Raw genomic sequence first — 18,018 nt, 5'->3', positions numbered from 1 at the left:
AACTAGGTTTTATTTACGCACCATAACTGATCTACAACAATCACAATTCTGTTAGAAATACTCTCAGAATGATACAGCAGAGAGTCAGTCTATCAGCTGCCTGTGCCAGCTCTTTGAAAGAACTAGTCAATTAGTCCCACTCTCCCTGCACTACAATATTTTTCCTTTTAAGTATTTATCAAATTTCCTTTTTAAAGTCATTTTTGAATTTGCATCCACCACCTTTTCAGACAGTGCACTCCAGATCTTAAAAACTCACTGCATTTTATTTTGTGTCTCTGGTTCTTTTTCCCCATTGCTTTACCTCTACCACTGGAAACAGTTTCTCAATTATTGTATCAAAATGATTTTGAATGTTCTATCAAATCTCCCTTTAATCTCCTCTGCAACCCTAGCTTCTCCAGTCTTTCCACATAACTGAAGTTCCTCATAAAATGGTTACAGCGCTGGAGGCCATTCAGCCTGTTATGTCTGTGCTGGCTTTCTGTAAAAACTACTCCGCTAATCCCACTCCCCTGCCTTTTCCCCAAAGGGCTGCAATTTTTTTTCTCTTCAGATAATCAGCCAATGCCCTTTTGAAAGCCATCAATGAATCTGCCTCCACCATGCTCTCAGGCAGTGCATTCAGGTCATAACCACTCACTGCATAGAAAGGTTTTTCCTCATGTCACCTCTGGTTCTTTTGCTTATCAACTTAAGTCAGTGTCCTCTGGCTCGCGACCCTTCTGCCAACAAGAACAGTTTCTCCCTAATTACTCTATGCAGACCCCTCATGACTGAACACCTGTATGAAATCTCCTCTAAGGAGAAAAGCCCAAGTGTCTCTAATCTATCCCCATTACTGAAGTCCCTTATCCCTAGAACCATTCTTGTAGATCTTTGTACAGCCCCACCAATGCCTTCATATCCTTCCTGCACAGCGAGTGGTTAGGATTTGCAATGCACTGCCTGAAAGGTTGTGGAACCAGATTCAATAATGACTTTCAGAACAGAATTGGATAAATGCAAATTTGGACATCATAATCCAGTTGAGGCCAAACCAGCATTTTATAAAGGATTACCAATGCCTTTTGTTTTCTATGTTCCTTTTTATAAAATCCAAGATCCTATGATGAAGAACAGTCATACGGACTCGAAACGTTAACTCTGTTTTTCTCTCCACAGATGCTGTCAGACCTGAGTTTTTCCAGCAATTTTTATTTTTGTTTCAGATTCCCAGTATCTGTAGTATTTTGCTTTTATCTTAGTGTTTAATTGACTGCCACTTCTCTTCCAGGAATGCCTACCTTGAATAAGTACTGCTCTTCTACAGCAGGATTTCCGCTTGTCTCTTTTGCCCTGTTCACCTTCATTGCTTTTCATTTCTCTCCCGGTGTTTGACAAGGTGTTTGCTAAAACTTGCTTTCACAGCCATATTTCCTTCCTCAGTGACTGTCTCCATCTCCAATTTACTCCACGTGGATTCCAACTGAAGTTCCATCCCTCATGTTTCGAATCCACCCAGGATTACAGGTATCTCCGGGACATAGAACGCTCCTCGTACTGCTGTTCTCGCTGCATCCTGAGATCCACACTCAGTGCCATGCGCCACCATATAAACACACTCGACCTCTCCCTCCAGCAGCACCAACTCACCCTATCTGAAAGCTATCCTTGGCCCCAGTTTCATTTTATTCTTTGTCTCATCTGACACCTTAACAAGAAACTTTGTCTCTTTTTTTCAGGTGCTAAGGAACGTATGCTCCAACAACTCACTGATACCAACGCCCCTCTAGGACCCTGCACCCCTTCCCGTCCCTCTGACCCCATCCAGTCTTCTAATCCAAGCCCCGTCCGTGTATACACCATACCCTCTTCCCTTCCCCTCTATGATGCTAAATGTTCAGTACTCAGCAAAGGACTCAGTTTCATACCCTTACGCCCTCACCTCAATGAATCCCGGGTTCGGCACGATGCTGAACTCCTCTTCCGCCGCCTTCGTCTCCGTGCTCACTTATTTGGGCAGGAGTCCTCCTTCCGTTCAACGGATCCTTTCACCCATCTCCAGTATTCTCCCTCCACCTGGACCCCTTCCTCTGGCCTCTTACCTGCTCTTGATCTTTTCATTGAGAACTGTCGGCGTGACATCGGCCATCTCAATTTCTCTGCTCCTCTCATCCAGTCTAACCTGTCTTCTTCTGAGCTTGCCGCACTCCGTTCTCTCAGGTCCAACCCTGACTTTATCAAACCTGCCGACAAGGGTGGTGCTGTTGTTGTCTGGCGTACTGACCTCTACCTCATAGAGGCAGAGCACCAACTCGCAGACACTTCCTCCTACCTCCCCTGGACCATGACCCCACCACCGAACATCAAAACATTGTTTCCAGGACTGCTGCTGGAGATCGTCCCTCCACAGCTTCCAACCTCAGTCTCCCAACCTCGGATAGCCCACTTCTACCTCCTCCTCAAAATCCACAAACAGGACTGTCCCGGTAGGCCGATCGTGTCAGCCTGTTCCTGCCCCACGGAACTCATTTCTTCCTTTCTTGACTCCGTTCTCTCTGCCCTTGTCCAGTCTCATCCCACCTACATCCATGATTCCTCTGATGCCCTACGCCATATCAAGAATTTCTAGTTCCCTGGCCCCAAGCACCTCCTCTTCACCATGGACATCCAATCCCCCTACATATCCATCCCCCACCAGGATGGTCTAAGGGCTCTCCCCGTTCCACCACCACTTTCCTCTGTTTGGCTGAACTTGTTCTCTCACTGAACAATTTCTCCTTAAAATCGTCTCATTTCCTCCAAATAAAAGGTGTGGCTATGGGTACCCATATGGGCCCCAGTTATGCCTGTCTCTTTATGGGGTATGTGGAACATTCCTTGTTCCAGTCCTACTCAGGCCCCCTCCAACAACTCTTTCTCCAGTATATCGATGACTATTTCAGTGCCGCTTCATGCTCTTGTCTGGACCTGGAAAATTTTTTAAATTTTGCTTCCAATTTCCACCCCTCCATCACTGACACTTCCCTTCCTTGACCTCTCTGTCTCAATTTCTCATGATAGACTGTCCACCAATATTCATTACAAGCCCACCGATTCCCACAGCTACCTCAACTACAACTCCTCACACCCTACTTCCTGCAAGGACTCCATCCCATTCTCTCAGTCGCATCTGTTCCGATGATGCTACTTTCCAAAGCTGTGCTTCTGACATGTCTTCCTTCTTCTTTAACCGAGGTTTCCCACCCATGGTGGTTGTCAGGGCCCTCAACTGTGCCCGACCCATCTCCCACACCTCTGCCCTCACACCTTCCTCTCCCTCCCAGAACCATGATAGGGTCCCCCTTGTTTTCATTTTTCACCCCACCAGCTTCTGCATTCAAAGGATCATCCTCTGCTATTTCCGCCAACTCCAGCATGATGTCACCGCCAAACATCACCCCCCACCCCAGCCGGCATTCTGTAGGGACCATTCCCTCCGAGATACCCTGGTCCACTCCTCCATCACCTCAACTCCCTCCCAAGGCACCTTCCCATGCAATCGCAGAAGGTGCAACACCCTTTACTTCTCCCCTCCTCACCGTACAAAGGCCCAAACACTCCTTTCAAGTGAAGCAGCGCTTCACTTGCACTTCCCTCAATTTGGTCTACTGCATTCACTGCTCCCAATGCGGTCTCCTCTACATTGGAGAGGCCAAACGCAGACTGGGTGACCGCTTTGTGAAACACCTTCGGTCTGTCTGCGAGCATGACCAAGATCTTCCTGTCGCTTGCCATTTCAACACCATCGTGCTCTCATGCCCACATGTCTGTCCGTGGCCTGCTGCAACGTTCCAGTGAAGCTCAACGCAAACTGGAGGAACAGCACCTCATCTTCCAATTAGGCACTTTACAGTGTTCCGGACTTAACATTGAGTTCAACAACTTCAGATCATTAACTCTCTCCTCCATCCTCACCCCTTTTTGATCCCCTTTTTAAAAATATTTATTTTTAAATTTATATATATATTTTTTCACCGCCTATTTTAAAATTTATTTCCATTCATTGTTTTATCCCCACCTTATAGCCTATTTCGATCTTTTTCCCCCACACCCAACCCGGGCCATCTGCCGCTTGCTCATCCTGCTTTCTACTCTTAATGTCACCATTAGCACCTCCTTTAGCCAGTATTCACCACCATCAACGCCCCTTCGACCTTTTGTTTATGACATCTTTTGCAATCTCTCCTTTGCCTCCAAAAAAAAGGTAGTTCTGAAGAAGAGTCATACGGACTCGAAACGTTAACTCTGTCTTTCCTTCCACTGATGCTGTCAGACCTGCTGAGTTTTTCCGGCAATTTTTGTTTTTGTCTAAGATCCAGCGTGCTTTATTAACCGCTTTCTCAACTTGACCTGCAACCTTCAATTCATGCATATATATCCCCAGGTCCCTTTGCTCCTGCACTTCCTTTAGAATTTTACCTTTTATTTTGTATTGCCTTTCCTGGTTCTCCCTCCAAACTTCTCCACATTAAATTTCATCTGTTACATGAATACCATTGCGTCCTTTTGAAGCCTACCACTACCATCCTCACAACACCTTCAAGTTTAACGTCATCTGCAAATTTTGAAATAGTGCCTTGCATACCCAAGTCTATTTGCACAAGACCAACCTCTGGGAGCCTCACTATATATCTTCCTCTAGTCCAAAAATCAACCCATTCACCACTACTCTCCATTCATATCACTCAGCCAACTTTGTATCCATGCTGTCACTGTCCCTTTCAGTCCATGCCTGCCAATCTCTTATTTCCATTTATCTGGGTCAGATCCAGTCTCACCCCATTGAAATTGGCCCTCTGTCAATGAATTATTTTTACTCTGCATTGCTCTTTGTCCTTTTCCATGGCTAACTTAAACCTTATGAAACAATGATCACTGTCCCCTAAATGTTCCCTTACTGACACTTGATCCACATGGCCCACCTCATTCCCCAGAACCAGATCCAGCAATGCCTTCTTCCTCTTTGGACCAGAAACATATCCATGTAAAAAGTTCTCCTGAACACATTTCAGAAACTCGTCCCCCTCTCTGCCCTTTACAATACTATGACTATCCCAGTCTATATTCAGATATTTAAAGACCCCTCATTATAACAAGTTGTTCCAGTACAGCTACAACACTGGCATCTATCTGTCTATGTGGAAAATTGTCCAGATATGTTCTCTACACAAAAAGGACAAATCCAGCCCCACCAATTACCGCCCCATCAGTCTACTCTCCATCACCAGTAAAGTAATGGAAGGGGTCAACAACAGTGCTATCAAGTGGCACTTACTTAGCAATAACCTGCTCGCCGATGCCCAGTTTGGGTTCCGCCAGGGCCATTCAGCTCCTGACCTCATTACAGCCTTGGTTCAAACATGGACAAAAGAGCTGAACTCCTGAGGTGAGGTGAGTGTGACTGCTATTGACATCAAGGCAGCATTTAACCGAATGTGGCATCAAGGAGCCCTAGCAAGACTGGAGTCAATGGGAATCAGGGGGAAAGCTCTCCACTGGCTGGAGTCAGACCTAGCACAAAGGAAAATGGTTGTGGTTGCTGGAGGTCAGTCATCTCAGTTCCAGGGCATCACTGCAGAAGTTCCTCAGAGTCGTGTCCTCGGTCTAACCATCTTCAGCTGCTTCATCAATGACCTTCCTTCCAGCATAAGGTTGGAAGTGTGGATGTTCGCACAATGTTCCACACCATTTGCAACTCCCCAGATACTGAAGCAGTCCGTGTCCAAATGTAGCAAGACCTGAACAATATCCAGGCTTGGGCTGACAAGTGGCAAGTAACATTCACGCCACATAAGTGTCAGGCAATGACCATCTCCAACAAGAGAGAATCCAACCATTGCCCCTTGATGTTCAATGGCATTACCATCACTGAATCCCCCACTATCAACATCCTGGGGGTTACTATTGACCAGAAACTGAACTGGACTAGCCAGTGGCGACAAGAGCAGGTCAGCGGCTAGGAACCGTGCGATGAGTAACTCACCTCCTGACTCCCTAAAGCCTGTCCACCATCTACAAGGCACAAGTCAGGATTGTGATGGAATATTCTCCACTTGCCTGGATGAGTGCAGCTCCCACAACACTCAAGAAGTTTGACACCGTCCAGAACAAAGCAGCTCGCTTGATTGGCACCACATCCACAAACATTCACTCCTTCCGCTACCGATGCACAGTAGCAGCAGTGTGTACCATCTACAAGATGCACTGCAGGAATTCGCCAAGGCTCCTTCAACAGCACCTTCCAAACCCACAGCTCACTACCATCTTGAAGAACAAGGGCAGCAGACAGATGGGATCACCACCACTTGGAAGTTCCCCTCCAAGTCACTCACCATCCTGACTTCAAAATATATCGCCGTTCCTTCAATGTTGCTAGGTCAAAATCCTGGAAATCCCAGCACTGTGGGTGTATCTGCACCACATGGACTGCAGCGGTTCAAGAAGGCAGCTCACCACCACCTTCTCAAGGGCAAACAGGGATGGGTAATAAGTGCTGAACCAGCCAGCGAAGCACACATCCCATGAATGAATAAAAAAAACTACTCTATAGTTTTTGCACATCTCTGTAGCTTCCTTGCAAATTTGTTCCTCTCCATCTTTCCCACTAGTTGATCGTCTATAGAATTCACCCATTGGTGTAATGGCAGTTGTTTCTTATCTCTACGCAAATAGATTCTGTCCTTGAGTTCTCTTGTACATCCTCTCTCTCCAACACTGTAATATTATCCTTAATCATTATAGCCACCCCTCCTCCTTTCTTTCCTTCCCTATCTTTCCTGAACACCTTGTATCCAGGAATATTTAGCACCCAGTCCTGCCCTTTTTTGAGCCAGGTCTCCATTACCGCCTCAACACCATGCTCCCACAAGGCTACCTGTGTCTTCAGTTCACCAACCCTATTTACATGCATTCATGTAAATGCATTCTTGCTGCTATTCTATTAAATAAGAACTTAAGAATTAGGAAGGGTAGACTATTCGGCCCCTCGCGTCTGCTCCACCATTCAGTAACATAGCTGATATGATCAAGGCCTCAACTCCTCATTCCTGCTTGGCCCCCATAACCCTCGACTCCTTTGTCGATCAAAAATCTAACAGCCTTGAATAACCTCAATGACCCATCCTCCGCTGCTACCTGGGGTCGTTAATTCCAAAGACTAACAATTCTTACTCATCACCATATTAAATGGGAAACCCCTTATTTTGAAACTGTGTCCCTTCATTCTAGATTCCCTCAGAAGCAGAAACACACTCTCAGTATCTATCCTAACTGGCCCGCTCAGGATCTTACATAATTCAATAAAATCACCTAAACTCCAAGGAGTATCTGCCCAACCTTTCCTCATGAAATAACCCCTTCATCCTAGGAATCAACCTAGTGAACCTGCTCTAAACTGCCTCCAATGCAAGTATATTCGTCCTTAAATAAGGAGATCAAGAGTGTGCGCAGTACTCCTGGTCTTGAGTTAGCCCAAGTGGATCAAATAACAGTGGGAGAGCATTTAGGGGACAGTGACCATTGTGTCATAAGGTTTAGGTTGGCCACGGAGAACGACATGGAGCAATCCAGAGCAGGGATAATTGGGGGAAAGCCAACTTTGATGGGATGAGAATGCATCTGAGTTGAGTGAGTTGGAATCAAATGTTGGCAGAAAAGACGGTATAGGCCACCTCCAAAGAGATAGTATTGCAAGCAATGTCAAGGTATATTCCCTTGAAGGGGAAAGGTAGGACAAATAAATATAGAACACCCTGGAAAATGAGAGAGATAGAGGTGAAGATGAAAAGGAGAAAGTGTGCGTACGACAGATGTCAGGTAGAAAATACAATAGGGAATCAGGCTGAATATAGAAGGACCAGAGAGGAAGTGAAAAAACTGATCAGATAAGCAAGGAGGGAGCATGAAAAGAGACTGGCAGCTAACATAAAAGGGAGTCCCAAGGTCTTCCAAAAGCATGTAAATAATAAAAGGGTGGTAAAAGAAAGGGTAAGGCCAATTAGGGATAAAAGAGGAGACTTGCATGTGGAGGCAGAAGTAGTGGAGGTGTTAAAGGAGTACTTTGCACCTGTCTTTACGAAGGAAAAGGATGCTACCCAGGCCGAGGTGAGAGAGGAAGAAACTGGTACACTCAATGAATTTACAATTTAGGAGGAGGAGGTATTAAAGACTATCTTTACAAAAAAATTGATAAGGTACCAGGACTGGATGAGATGCATCCAAGGACACTGAGGGAGGTGAGAGTGGAAATTTCAGAGGCACTGGTGATAATCTTCCAGTCTTCCTTAGACATAGGGGCGGTGCTGGAGGACTGGAGAATTGTGAATGTTACACCTTTGTTCAAAAAGGGGTGCAAGGGTACTGCTGGCAACTACAGACCAGTCAGTTTGACTTCAGTGGTGGGGAAACTTCTGGAAACTATAGTTCAGGACAAAAATAGTCACTTTGGCAGGTGTGGGATAATTAAGGAAAGCCAGCATAGATTCATTAAGGGCAAGTCATGTTTAATTAACTTGCTGGAGTTTTTTGAGGAGGTAACAGAGAAGGCTGATAAGGACAATGCTGTTGCTGTGATGTATATGGATTTTCAAAAGGCATTTAATACAGTGCTACACAATAGAGTTGAGCAAAATTCTAGCTCATGGAATAAAAGGGAAAGTAGGCACTTGGATAAGAAATTGGCTGAGTGACAGGAAACAGAGAGTAGTGATAAATGATTTTTTTTTTAGATTGAAGGAAGGTTTGGAGTGGAGTTCCTCAGGGGTCAATGTTGGAACCCCCCTTGCTCCTCTTGATAGATATTAATGACCTAGACTGTGGTGTGCAGGGCGTGATTTCAAAATTTGCGGATGATACAAAGATTGGAAGCATTATCAACTGCGATGAGGATAGCCTTGAAATTCAAAAGGACATAGACATATTGGTGGATTGGGCAGGCAAATGGCAGATGAAGTTCAATGCAGAGAAGTGCGAGGTGATTCATTTTGGCAAGAAAAATATGTAGAGACAGTATAAAATAAAGGGAGAAACCAAAGAAGGTGCAGGAGCAAAGGGACCTCGGTGTATATGTAAATAAGTCATTTAAGGTGGCGGGGCATGTTGAAAGAGTAGTTAATAAAGTATATGGTATCCTAAGTTTTAATAGGGGCACCGAATACAAGAGTAAGGACACCATATTACACTTGTATAAGACACCAGTTAGGCCTCATCTGGAGTACTGCGTCCAGTTCTGGGCACCATACTTCAGGAAGGATGTGAAGGCATTGGAGACAGTACAGAGGAGATTCACAAGAATAATTCCAGGGATAAACAACTGTAGCTATGAGGATAGATTAGAGAGGTTGGGTCTGTTTTCCTTGGAGAAAAGAAGGCTGAGAGGAAACTTGATAGAGGTATTCAAGATGCTGAGGGCTAGGGACATGGTAAATAGTGAGAAACTGTTTCCACTCAAGAGTACATCAAGAAATAGAGGACACAGGTGCAAAATAATGGGCACAATGAGTAGAAATGATGTGAGGAAAACGTTTTTCACCCAAAGGGTGGTTGGAGCCAGGAACGAATTTCCTGAAAGGGTGGTGGAGACAGGTTTGATTGAGGTATTCAAAAGGGAATTGGGTTGCTATCTGAAAAGAAAGAATGTGTAAGGTTACAGGGATAAGGCAGGGGAGTGTCATTAGTTCAAAGGCTCTTTCAGTGAGCCAGTGCAGACTCAATGGGCCAAATGGCCTCCTACACTGTCAAGATCCTGTGGTCTCACAAATACCCTGTACAGTTGTAGCAAGACTTGCAATAAAGACCAATATTCCATTTGCCTTGCTAATTACTTGCTGTATCTGCATGCTAACTTCATGTGATTCCCCTCTGTACCCTCTCTGAGGCCTTGACATCATTCCTAAAGTGTGGTCAACTCTGGGCACCACAATACTCCAGTTGAGGCCTAAGCAGTGTTTTATAAATGTTGAGCATAACTTCCCTGCTTTTGTACAATGAACCTCTATTTGTAAAACTCAGGTTCCCATATGCCTTTTTAATCAGCCTTAACTCATTCTACCACCTTCAAATACTTACAACCTGTCTCTGTCCCTGCACCTTCTTCAAAGTCATAACATTTAGTTTATATTGTCCCTCTTCACTTTTCCTACAAAATGAATCACTTCAACTTCTATTATGCTACATTTCATCTGCATGTGTCCATTTCACCAGTCTATGTTTTCCTGAAGTCTGTTATTATTCTTCCTCTCTGTTTACATTTGAGTTTCACGTAAACTTTGAAATTATGCCTTGTAAACCCAAGTCCAAGTCACTGACAGACATCAAAAGGAGCAAAGTCCCAACACCAATCACTAGGACGGCACTCTATTTCAAGTCTGACAAAAATCTGTACCACTATTCTCTACCCCTTCGCTAATTTCATATTCACACATTCACTGCCCCTTTAATCCCACGATATTCCGTACTATTTGGTACTTTGCCAAAAGCCTTCTGAAAGTCCATATACACTACATCAACTTCACTATCACTTCATCAAAGAACTCAAATCAAATCAGTCAAACAGAATTCACCTTTAACAAATCCATATTGGCTTTGATTTATTAACTCATTTTCTCAAATGCCAATGAATTTTTTCCTGGATTAATTTCTCTGGCCAGGAATTGCCCGTTTTATCCCTCTACCCTTTTTTTAAGCAGTGGTATAACATTTGCAATCCTCCAGTCATATGGCATCTTTCTCACACTTAAAGTGGGTTGGAAGTTTGAGGGCTCCGCAATTTCCACCTTTACTTTCCTCTTTACCTATTTCTACCATATTCACTTCCTTTTTATTCTTTCACAGGATGTGAACATCACTGGCTAGGGCAACATTTATTGCTAATCCCAAATTGCCTTTGAAAAAGTGGTGGTGAGACACCTTCTTGCACTGTTGCAGTCCACGTGGTTTAGCTACACCCACAATGCCTGTTAGGGGGATTTCCAGGATTTTGTCCCAGCAAGAGTGAAGGAATGACAATATATTTCAAAGTCAGGACGGTGTGTGCCTTGGAGGGGAACTTCCTGGTGGTGGTATTCCCATGCATCTGCTGCCCTTGTCTTTCTAGATGATAGAGGTCATGGGTTTGGAAAGTACTGTCAAAGGAGCCTTGGTGAGTTGTTGCAGTGCATCTTGTAGATAGTACACATTGCTGCCACCGTGTGTCAGTGGTGGAGAGTAAATGTTGAAGGTGGTGGATGGGATGCCAATCAAGCGGGCTGCTTTGTCTTGGATGGTGTCTAGCTTCTAGAGTCCTGTTGGAGCTGCACTCATCCAGGCAAACGGAGGATATTCCATCACACTCCTGACTTGTGCCTTGCAGGTGGTGGACAGACTTTGGAGAGTTAGGAGATAAGTTATTTGCAGCAGGATTCCTAGCCTCTGACCTGCTTTTGCAGCCACACTATTTATATGGCTGGTGCAGCTCAGTTTCTGATCAATGATATACCCCAGGATGTTGATGGTGGGGCATTCAGTGATGGTAATGCCATTAAATGTCAATGGGAGATGACTGGATTCTTCTTTTTCTACTACCCCTTCCTTTGTGACATTGGCAGTATCCTCTGCTTTAGTGAAGACAGATGCAACGTACTCATTTAATACCTCAGACACACTCTCTGTTCCCCTAAGATGATCCTTTTTGGTCCCTAATCAGCCCCAAACATCCTTTTATAGGTTTATAGAAGACTTTTGGGTTCCCTTTTATATTACCTGCTAGACCATTCTCATATGAGCACAAGAACGCTAGAATGAGGAGCAGGACTAAGCATTCAGACTTCAAGCCTGCTCTGCCATGAGATAAGATCATGGCTGATCAGATTGTGGCCTCAACCCCACTTTGTCAATTCCCCATAAACTTGACTCTCTTGTCGATCAAAAAATTAGTCTAACTCAGCATTGAATACATTCAATGGCCCAGTTTCCACTGCTCTCTGGGGTTCCACAGATTAACAACACGTTGAGACCCTTTTGCCCCTATTATTTCCTTTTTTTCAGTTCTTTGCAAGTTTTTTTATTCAGTTTAGTTCTCTACTAATTACGAACCACTTTAATCTCCATATCTTCAGTCTTTGATACCCATTCTCTTCACCTCACACAAATCTGTCTAGGCTGTACCCAAATTATTTCCCCTTTAAAAGGACTCCTGTTGCTCATTTACTGTTTTACCTGCCAATCTTTGATTCCAATTTACTTCACAGTTGATATTTTCCTCTCCTTTTTATAAACTATTCTCAACCTAAGAATAAATGATCACTGCTTCACCACCTGACACTTATGGGAGATCCATCCCCACAAGAACTGCAGCAGTTCAAGAAGGCCACTACCATCTCTTCAGTGTGTATCAGGGTAGGCAAAAAGTTAGGCCTCACCAGCATCACTACCATCTAGAAATCAAAATGCTAATTTTTCCAATTATATGCTTGCTATCCTGTAGCAACAATGGGAGCCAATTTGGAAAACAGACTTTTGTAAACCAGAAGTATTTACCAACAGGCCTTCAGAAGAATGGAGTGAAAGGAGGGTGCAGAGGTCAATTCATCATTGGCTCTCCCTAAACTAAGATTAAACAAAAAAAAACACTAAGTAACAACACTAATTAACTACCAATTATCACAGTTTTAAAAAAAAACCAAAATCACTGGAGAATTCTAGAACCAATAAACGACATCTTAATACGCTGAATATTTTATAGAATTAGAGAGCAGTCCATTATTCACAAACTGGAGCAAAAAGTAATTTGTGGTCCTCACTGCTTACATTAAAAAAAAAATCAACTGACAACAAAACTTGGCAGCACTTACCGTATTTATTACCTTACATATTTCAACAGAAATATACTCAGACAAAAGTGGATACTAAATCAAAGGAGGAAGGGGATCTAGGGCTGAACAAGGTGGAGATACTGAGTGCCAACACATGAACATTCATTTGAAATTCTTAAATTACAATGAAATGGAAAACAAAAGGTGAAGGGGGGGGGGGGGGTTCAGTCCTTGGGGTTACTAAACAAATCACATAGTGTAACCTCAATTAAACAGAGAATCAATTAAAAGGTGAAACAGTTTGAAATAAATAGGGTGAAATGAAATGAAGCTAACGCCACGAAGCGCGGTGAGGATCAGGGGATGATTAATGAAAAGCTGCAGAGCTCAGGGTGAAGCCGGCTTCTCTGTGAAGGTCGAACCATCGCCGCCGCCATGTTAACTCTCAATCGGGCCTGGGCCCGCAGGCGGCATTAACTCACTCATCCCCTGTTCAGACAGGTTCCACACTCCCCCACCCTACCCCCAAAGCAAGAAAAGAAACACACAACCTCACTCGGTTTGAAATACCCGGGAATGATTTAACAATCTGAGTCGATCCTTACCGAGTGTGAGATGGCAGAGCGGAACAGGCCAGACAGTAACATGGCGGCGCGGCGCCCGCCAACCGTCAGCTGAGCAATCGATATAATCACTCAGCCGCTGCGTAGCCTAGCGCGCAGCACCTACAATCAAACTCAGAGCCAGTCCATGCATTCAATGTCTAACCAGTTAGATCTGATGGATCAAGTTGGTAGTGGATCCCAAAGAAAGGGAGTTTGTGGCTTTTTTTGGAGCAGCTTGTGGTGGAGCCCACTAGAGAACAAACAGGCAATTCCAGATTTAGTGATGTGTAATGAGGCAGATTTGATAAGGGAGCTTAAGGTGAAGGAACCCTTAGGAGGAAGTGACCATAATATGAAAGAATTTACCCTGCAATTTGAGAGGACAAAGTTGGAATCAGATGTAACGGTATTACAGTTGAATAAAGGCAACTTTCATAGCACCCTCGCCTTTGAATCAAAAGGTTGTGGGTTCATGTCCCACTCCCGGAAACCAAGAACTGTGAATGTACTCGAAAGAGTTACATGCGATCTGTTGATAACTTGAAAGAGTTACAGAGGCATGAGGGAGGAGCTGGCCAGAATTGACTGGGAGATGAGCCTAGCAGGAAAGACAGTGGAACAGCAATGGCAGGAGTTTCTGGGAGTAATTTGGGAGACACAGCAAAAATTCATCCCTAGGAAGAAGAAGCATTCTAAAGGGAGGACAAGGCAACCATGGCTGACAAGGGAAGTCAGGGACAGCATAAAAGCTAAAGAGAAAGCAAACAGTGCGGCAAAGAGCAGTGGGAAACCAGGGGATTGGGAAGCCTACAAAGACCAACAGAGGACAACTAAAAAAGAAATAAGGAGGGAGAAGATTAAATATGAGGGTAAACTAGCCAGTAATATAAAAGAGTTTTTTTAGATATATAAAAGGTAAGAGAGAGGCAAAAGTGGACATTGGGCCACTGGAAAACGACACTGGAGAAGTAGTAGTGGGGAGCAAAGAAATGGCGGAGGAACTGAATAGGTACTTTGCTTCAGTCTTCAGGGTGGAAGACACGAGTAACATCCCAAAGTTCAAGAGAGTCGGGGGGCAGAGGTGAATATGGTGGCCATTACCAAGGAGAAGGTGCTAGGAAAACTGAAAGGTCTGAAGGTGGATAAATCACCTGGACCAGATGGATTACACCCCAGAGTTCTGAAGGAAATAGCTGAAGAGATAGTGGAGGCGTTAGTGGTGATCTTTCAGGAATCACTGGAGTCAGGGAGGGTCCCAGAGGACTGGAAAATCGCTAATGTATCCCCCCTGTTTAAGAAGGGAGTGAGGCAAAAGACAAGAAATTACAGGCCGATTAGCCTGACCTCGGTCGTTGGTAAGATTTTAGAGTCCATTATTAAGGATGAGATTTCAGAATACTTGGAAGTGCATGGTAAAATAGGGCAAAGTCAACATGGTTTCATCAAGGGGAGGTCATGCCTGACAAATCTGTTAGAATTCTTTAAGGAGGTAATGAGTAGGTTAGACAAAGGAGAGCCAATGGATGTTATCTACTTGGACTTCCAGAAGGCCTTTGACAAGGTGCCGCACAGGAGACTGCTCAGTAAGATAAGAGCCCATGGTGTTAGAGGCAAGGTACTAGCATGGATAGAAGATTGGCTGTCTGGCAGGAGGCAGAGAGTGGGGATAAGGGGGTTCTTCTCAGGATGGCGGCCGGAGTTCCGCAGGGGTCAGTGTTGGGACCACAACTTTTCACTTTATACATTAATGAAGGAACTGAGGGCATTCTGGCTAAGTTTGCAGATGATACAAAGATAGGTGGAGGGACAGGTAGTAATGAGGAGGCAGGGAGGCTGCAGAAGGATTTGGACAGGTTAGGAGAATGGGCAAAGAAGTGGCAGATGGAATACAACGTGGGGAAGTGTGAGGTCATGCACTTTGGCAGGAAGAATAGAGGCATAGACTATTTTCTAAATGGGGAGAGAATTCAGAAATCTGGAGTGCAAAGGGACTTGGGAGTCCTAGTCCAGGATTCTCTTAAGGTTAACTTGCAGGTTGAGTCGGTAGTTAGGAAGGCAAATGCAATGTTGGCATTTATTTTGAGAGGACTAGAATATAAAAGCAGGGATGTGCTGCTGAGGCTTTATAAGGCTCTGGTCAGGCCACATTTAGAATATTGTGAGCAATTTTGGGCCCCGTATCTCAGGAAGGATGTGCTGGCCCTGGAGAGGATCCAGAGGAGGTTCACGAGAATGACCCCAGGAATGAAAGGCTTAACATATGAGGAACGTTTGAGGACTCTGGGTCTATACTCGATGGAGTTTAGAAGGATGAGGGGGGATCTGATTGAAACTTACAGAATACTGAAGGCCTGGATAGAGTGGACGTGGGGAAGATGTTTCCATTAGTAGGAGAGACTAGGACCCGAGGGCACAGCCTCAGAGTAAAGGGAAGACCTTTTAGAACAGAGATGAGGAGAAACTTCTTTAGCCAGAGAGTGGTGAACCTATGGAATTCATTGCCACAGAAGGCTATGGAGGCCAGGTCATTGAATGTATTTAAGACCGAGATAGATAGGTTCTTGATTGGTAAGGGGATCAAAGGTTACGGGGAGAAGGCGGGAGAATGGGGTTGAGAAACCTATCAGCAATGATTGAATGGCGGAGCAGACTCGATGGGCCGAATGGCCTAATTTCTGCTCCTATGTCTTATGGTCTTATGATATACTGGTTTATATATATTACTGACTTCTAAAGTCAGCCCATGCATTTCATCTATAGCTAACCATCTGTATCTGATATACTGCTTTCTACAGCCCATACATTTAACCTAGAGCTATATCTGATATCTTAGTTTATACAACCAATCCATAAATTTTATCTATAACTAATTGTACCTGATATATCAGCTTATACAGCCAGCCCATACATTTTATTTATAGCTAGCTGTATCTGATATATTAGTTTATACAGCCAGTCCATAGATTTTATACATAACTAGTTGTATCTGATATATTAGTATTTACAGCCAGTCCATACGTTTAATCTGTAACTAACTGTTTCTACTATATTAGCTTACAGCTATTTCATATATTTAATCTATAACTAACTAGCTGTATCTGATATACTGTTTTATACTCATTTCTACAGCCAATCAATGCATTTAATCTATAACTAGATATATGTCCAGTGCAAACACGATGGGCTGAATGGCCTCCTTCTGCACTGTAACATTTCTGTAATTCTGTGTCTGACAAATTAGCTTATACAGCCAGTCCATACATTTAATCTATCACTAACTAGCTGCATCTGATATACTGGTTTATACTGACTTCGAAAGCCAGTCCATACTTTTAATGTACTAGCTGTATCTGATATACTGGCTTATACAACCAACCCATGTATTTAATGTATAGTTAGCTGCATCTGGTATACATGTACTATGTAAAACAGCATTTAATAAACTGTCTACTTATATAAATATATATTGCATTGCATGTTGATATAGCCATATCAAAAATATTTATAAATATATATTTTCATATGACGTTATGTAGAGAGCTACTAGCGCAAGTTAGAGGCTATTCTGCAGCAAGTGGCTCACCTCCTGACTCTCCAAAGCCTCTCCACCACCATCACTACCTGCAAGTGAAGAATGTGGAATTCACATGGAGAGGTGAATTGAATAGGTGTATTTAAGGGGAAGCTAGGTAAGTACAAAAAGGAGGAAAGAACAGAAGGACACACTGACAGAGTGAGATGCAATAAGGCAGTTGAAGCATAAACATCAACATAAACCTGTTGGGCTGAAAGCCCTCTCAATTTTTCTGGATTAATGCAACTGCACTCAAGAAGCTCAACACAATCTAGGACAAACCAGTAATCTCAATCAACAGTGCAGCCACCAGCTTAAACATCCACTTGATCTACCACCGGTGTACTGTGGCTGCTGTCTACTGGGTGCACTGCAGCAAGTTTCTTTGGCAGCACCTCCCAAACCTGTGACCTCCACCACCTAGAAGAACATTGGGCAACAAGTATATGCAAGTTCCCCTCCAAATCACATACAATAAGTCTTGGAAATATATCAATGTGACTTCAGTGTTGGTGGGTCAAAATCCTGAAACTTCTGAAACTTCCTAACGGTACTGTGGCGCACTGTGGTGGCTGAAAAAGGCGGCCCACTACTCTCTTCTCAAGGGCACCTAGGAATGGTAATAAATAAGGATATAGGCTTTACATAACTTATGCTGCACTAACTTTTAATACAGAGTTTGCAGCAGAGATGGATTTGGACCTTATTTGAAGGAGGATGTGAGTACTGGTGACACAAGATCTATTTTCTAGAACCTGATCTGTGCACATATTACACTATCTGAATTTATTTTTACATGTAATTTGGTAGATCTTCTGGCATTTTTGAGGCCTTTTATGATTGAGAGAATCACACTGTCATTTTGTAAATAAGCAACTTGTTTTTGTATAGCACCTTTAATGTACTAAAACGTTTCAAGTCACTTCACATGAGCAATTAAATTAAGTAAAACTTATCAGCACTTCAACAATACCCATATAGTCACAGTTAGTTAGTCACCTCCGAGGACTCCCTAACCCGGTACAAT

The 18,018-nt window shown here is 43.7% G+C and overlaps 1 protein-coding gene across 1 annotated transcript in view; it reads right to left on the bottom strand.

Moving 5' to 3' along the window:
• ndufv2 (NADH:ubiquinone oxidoreductase core subunit V2) overlaps nucleotides 1-13,556 on the bottom strand; it is a 43,057-nt gene extending 29,501 nt beyond the window's left edge. Inside the window, exon 1 of the mRNA XM_078541045.1 lies at nucleotides 13,418-13,556. Coding sequence (XP_078397171.1) covers nucleotides 13,418-13,459 — 42 coding nt within the window. The 5' untranslated portion in view covers nucleotides 13,460-13,556. The remainder of the gene's footprint in view (nucleotides 1-13,417) is intronic.
• Between the last annotated feature and the right edge of the window lie 4,462 nt (nucleotides 13,557-18,018).

The sequence above is a fragment of the Cetorhinus maximus genome, chromosome 4 (assembly GCF_964194155.1).
Source record: "Cetorhinus maximus chromosome 4, sCetMax3.hap1.1, whole genome shotgun sequence".
Classification (NCBI taxonomy): domain Eukaryota; kingdom Metazoa; phylum Chordata; class Chondrichthyes; order Lamniformes; family Cetorhinidae; genus Cetorhinus; species Cetorhinus maximus.
The sequence above is the reverse complement of the archived record's forward strand: the minus strand, read 5'-3'. Positions and strand labels throughout refer to the sequence as shown.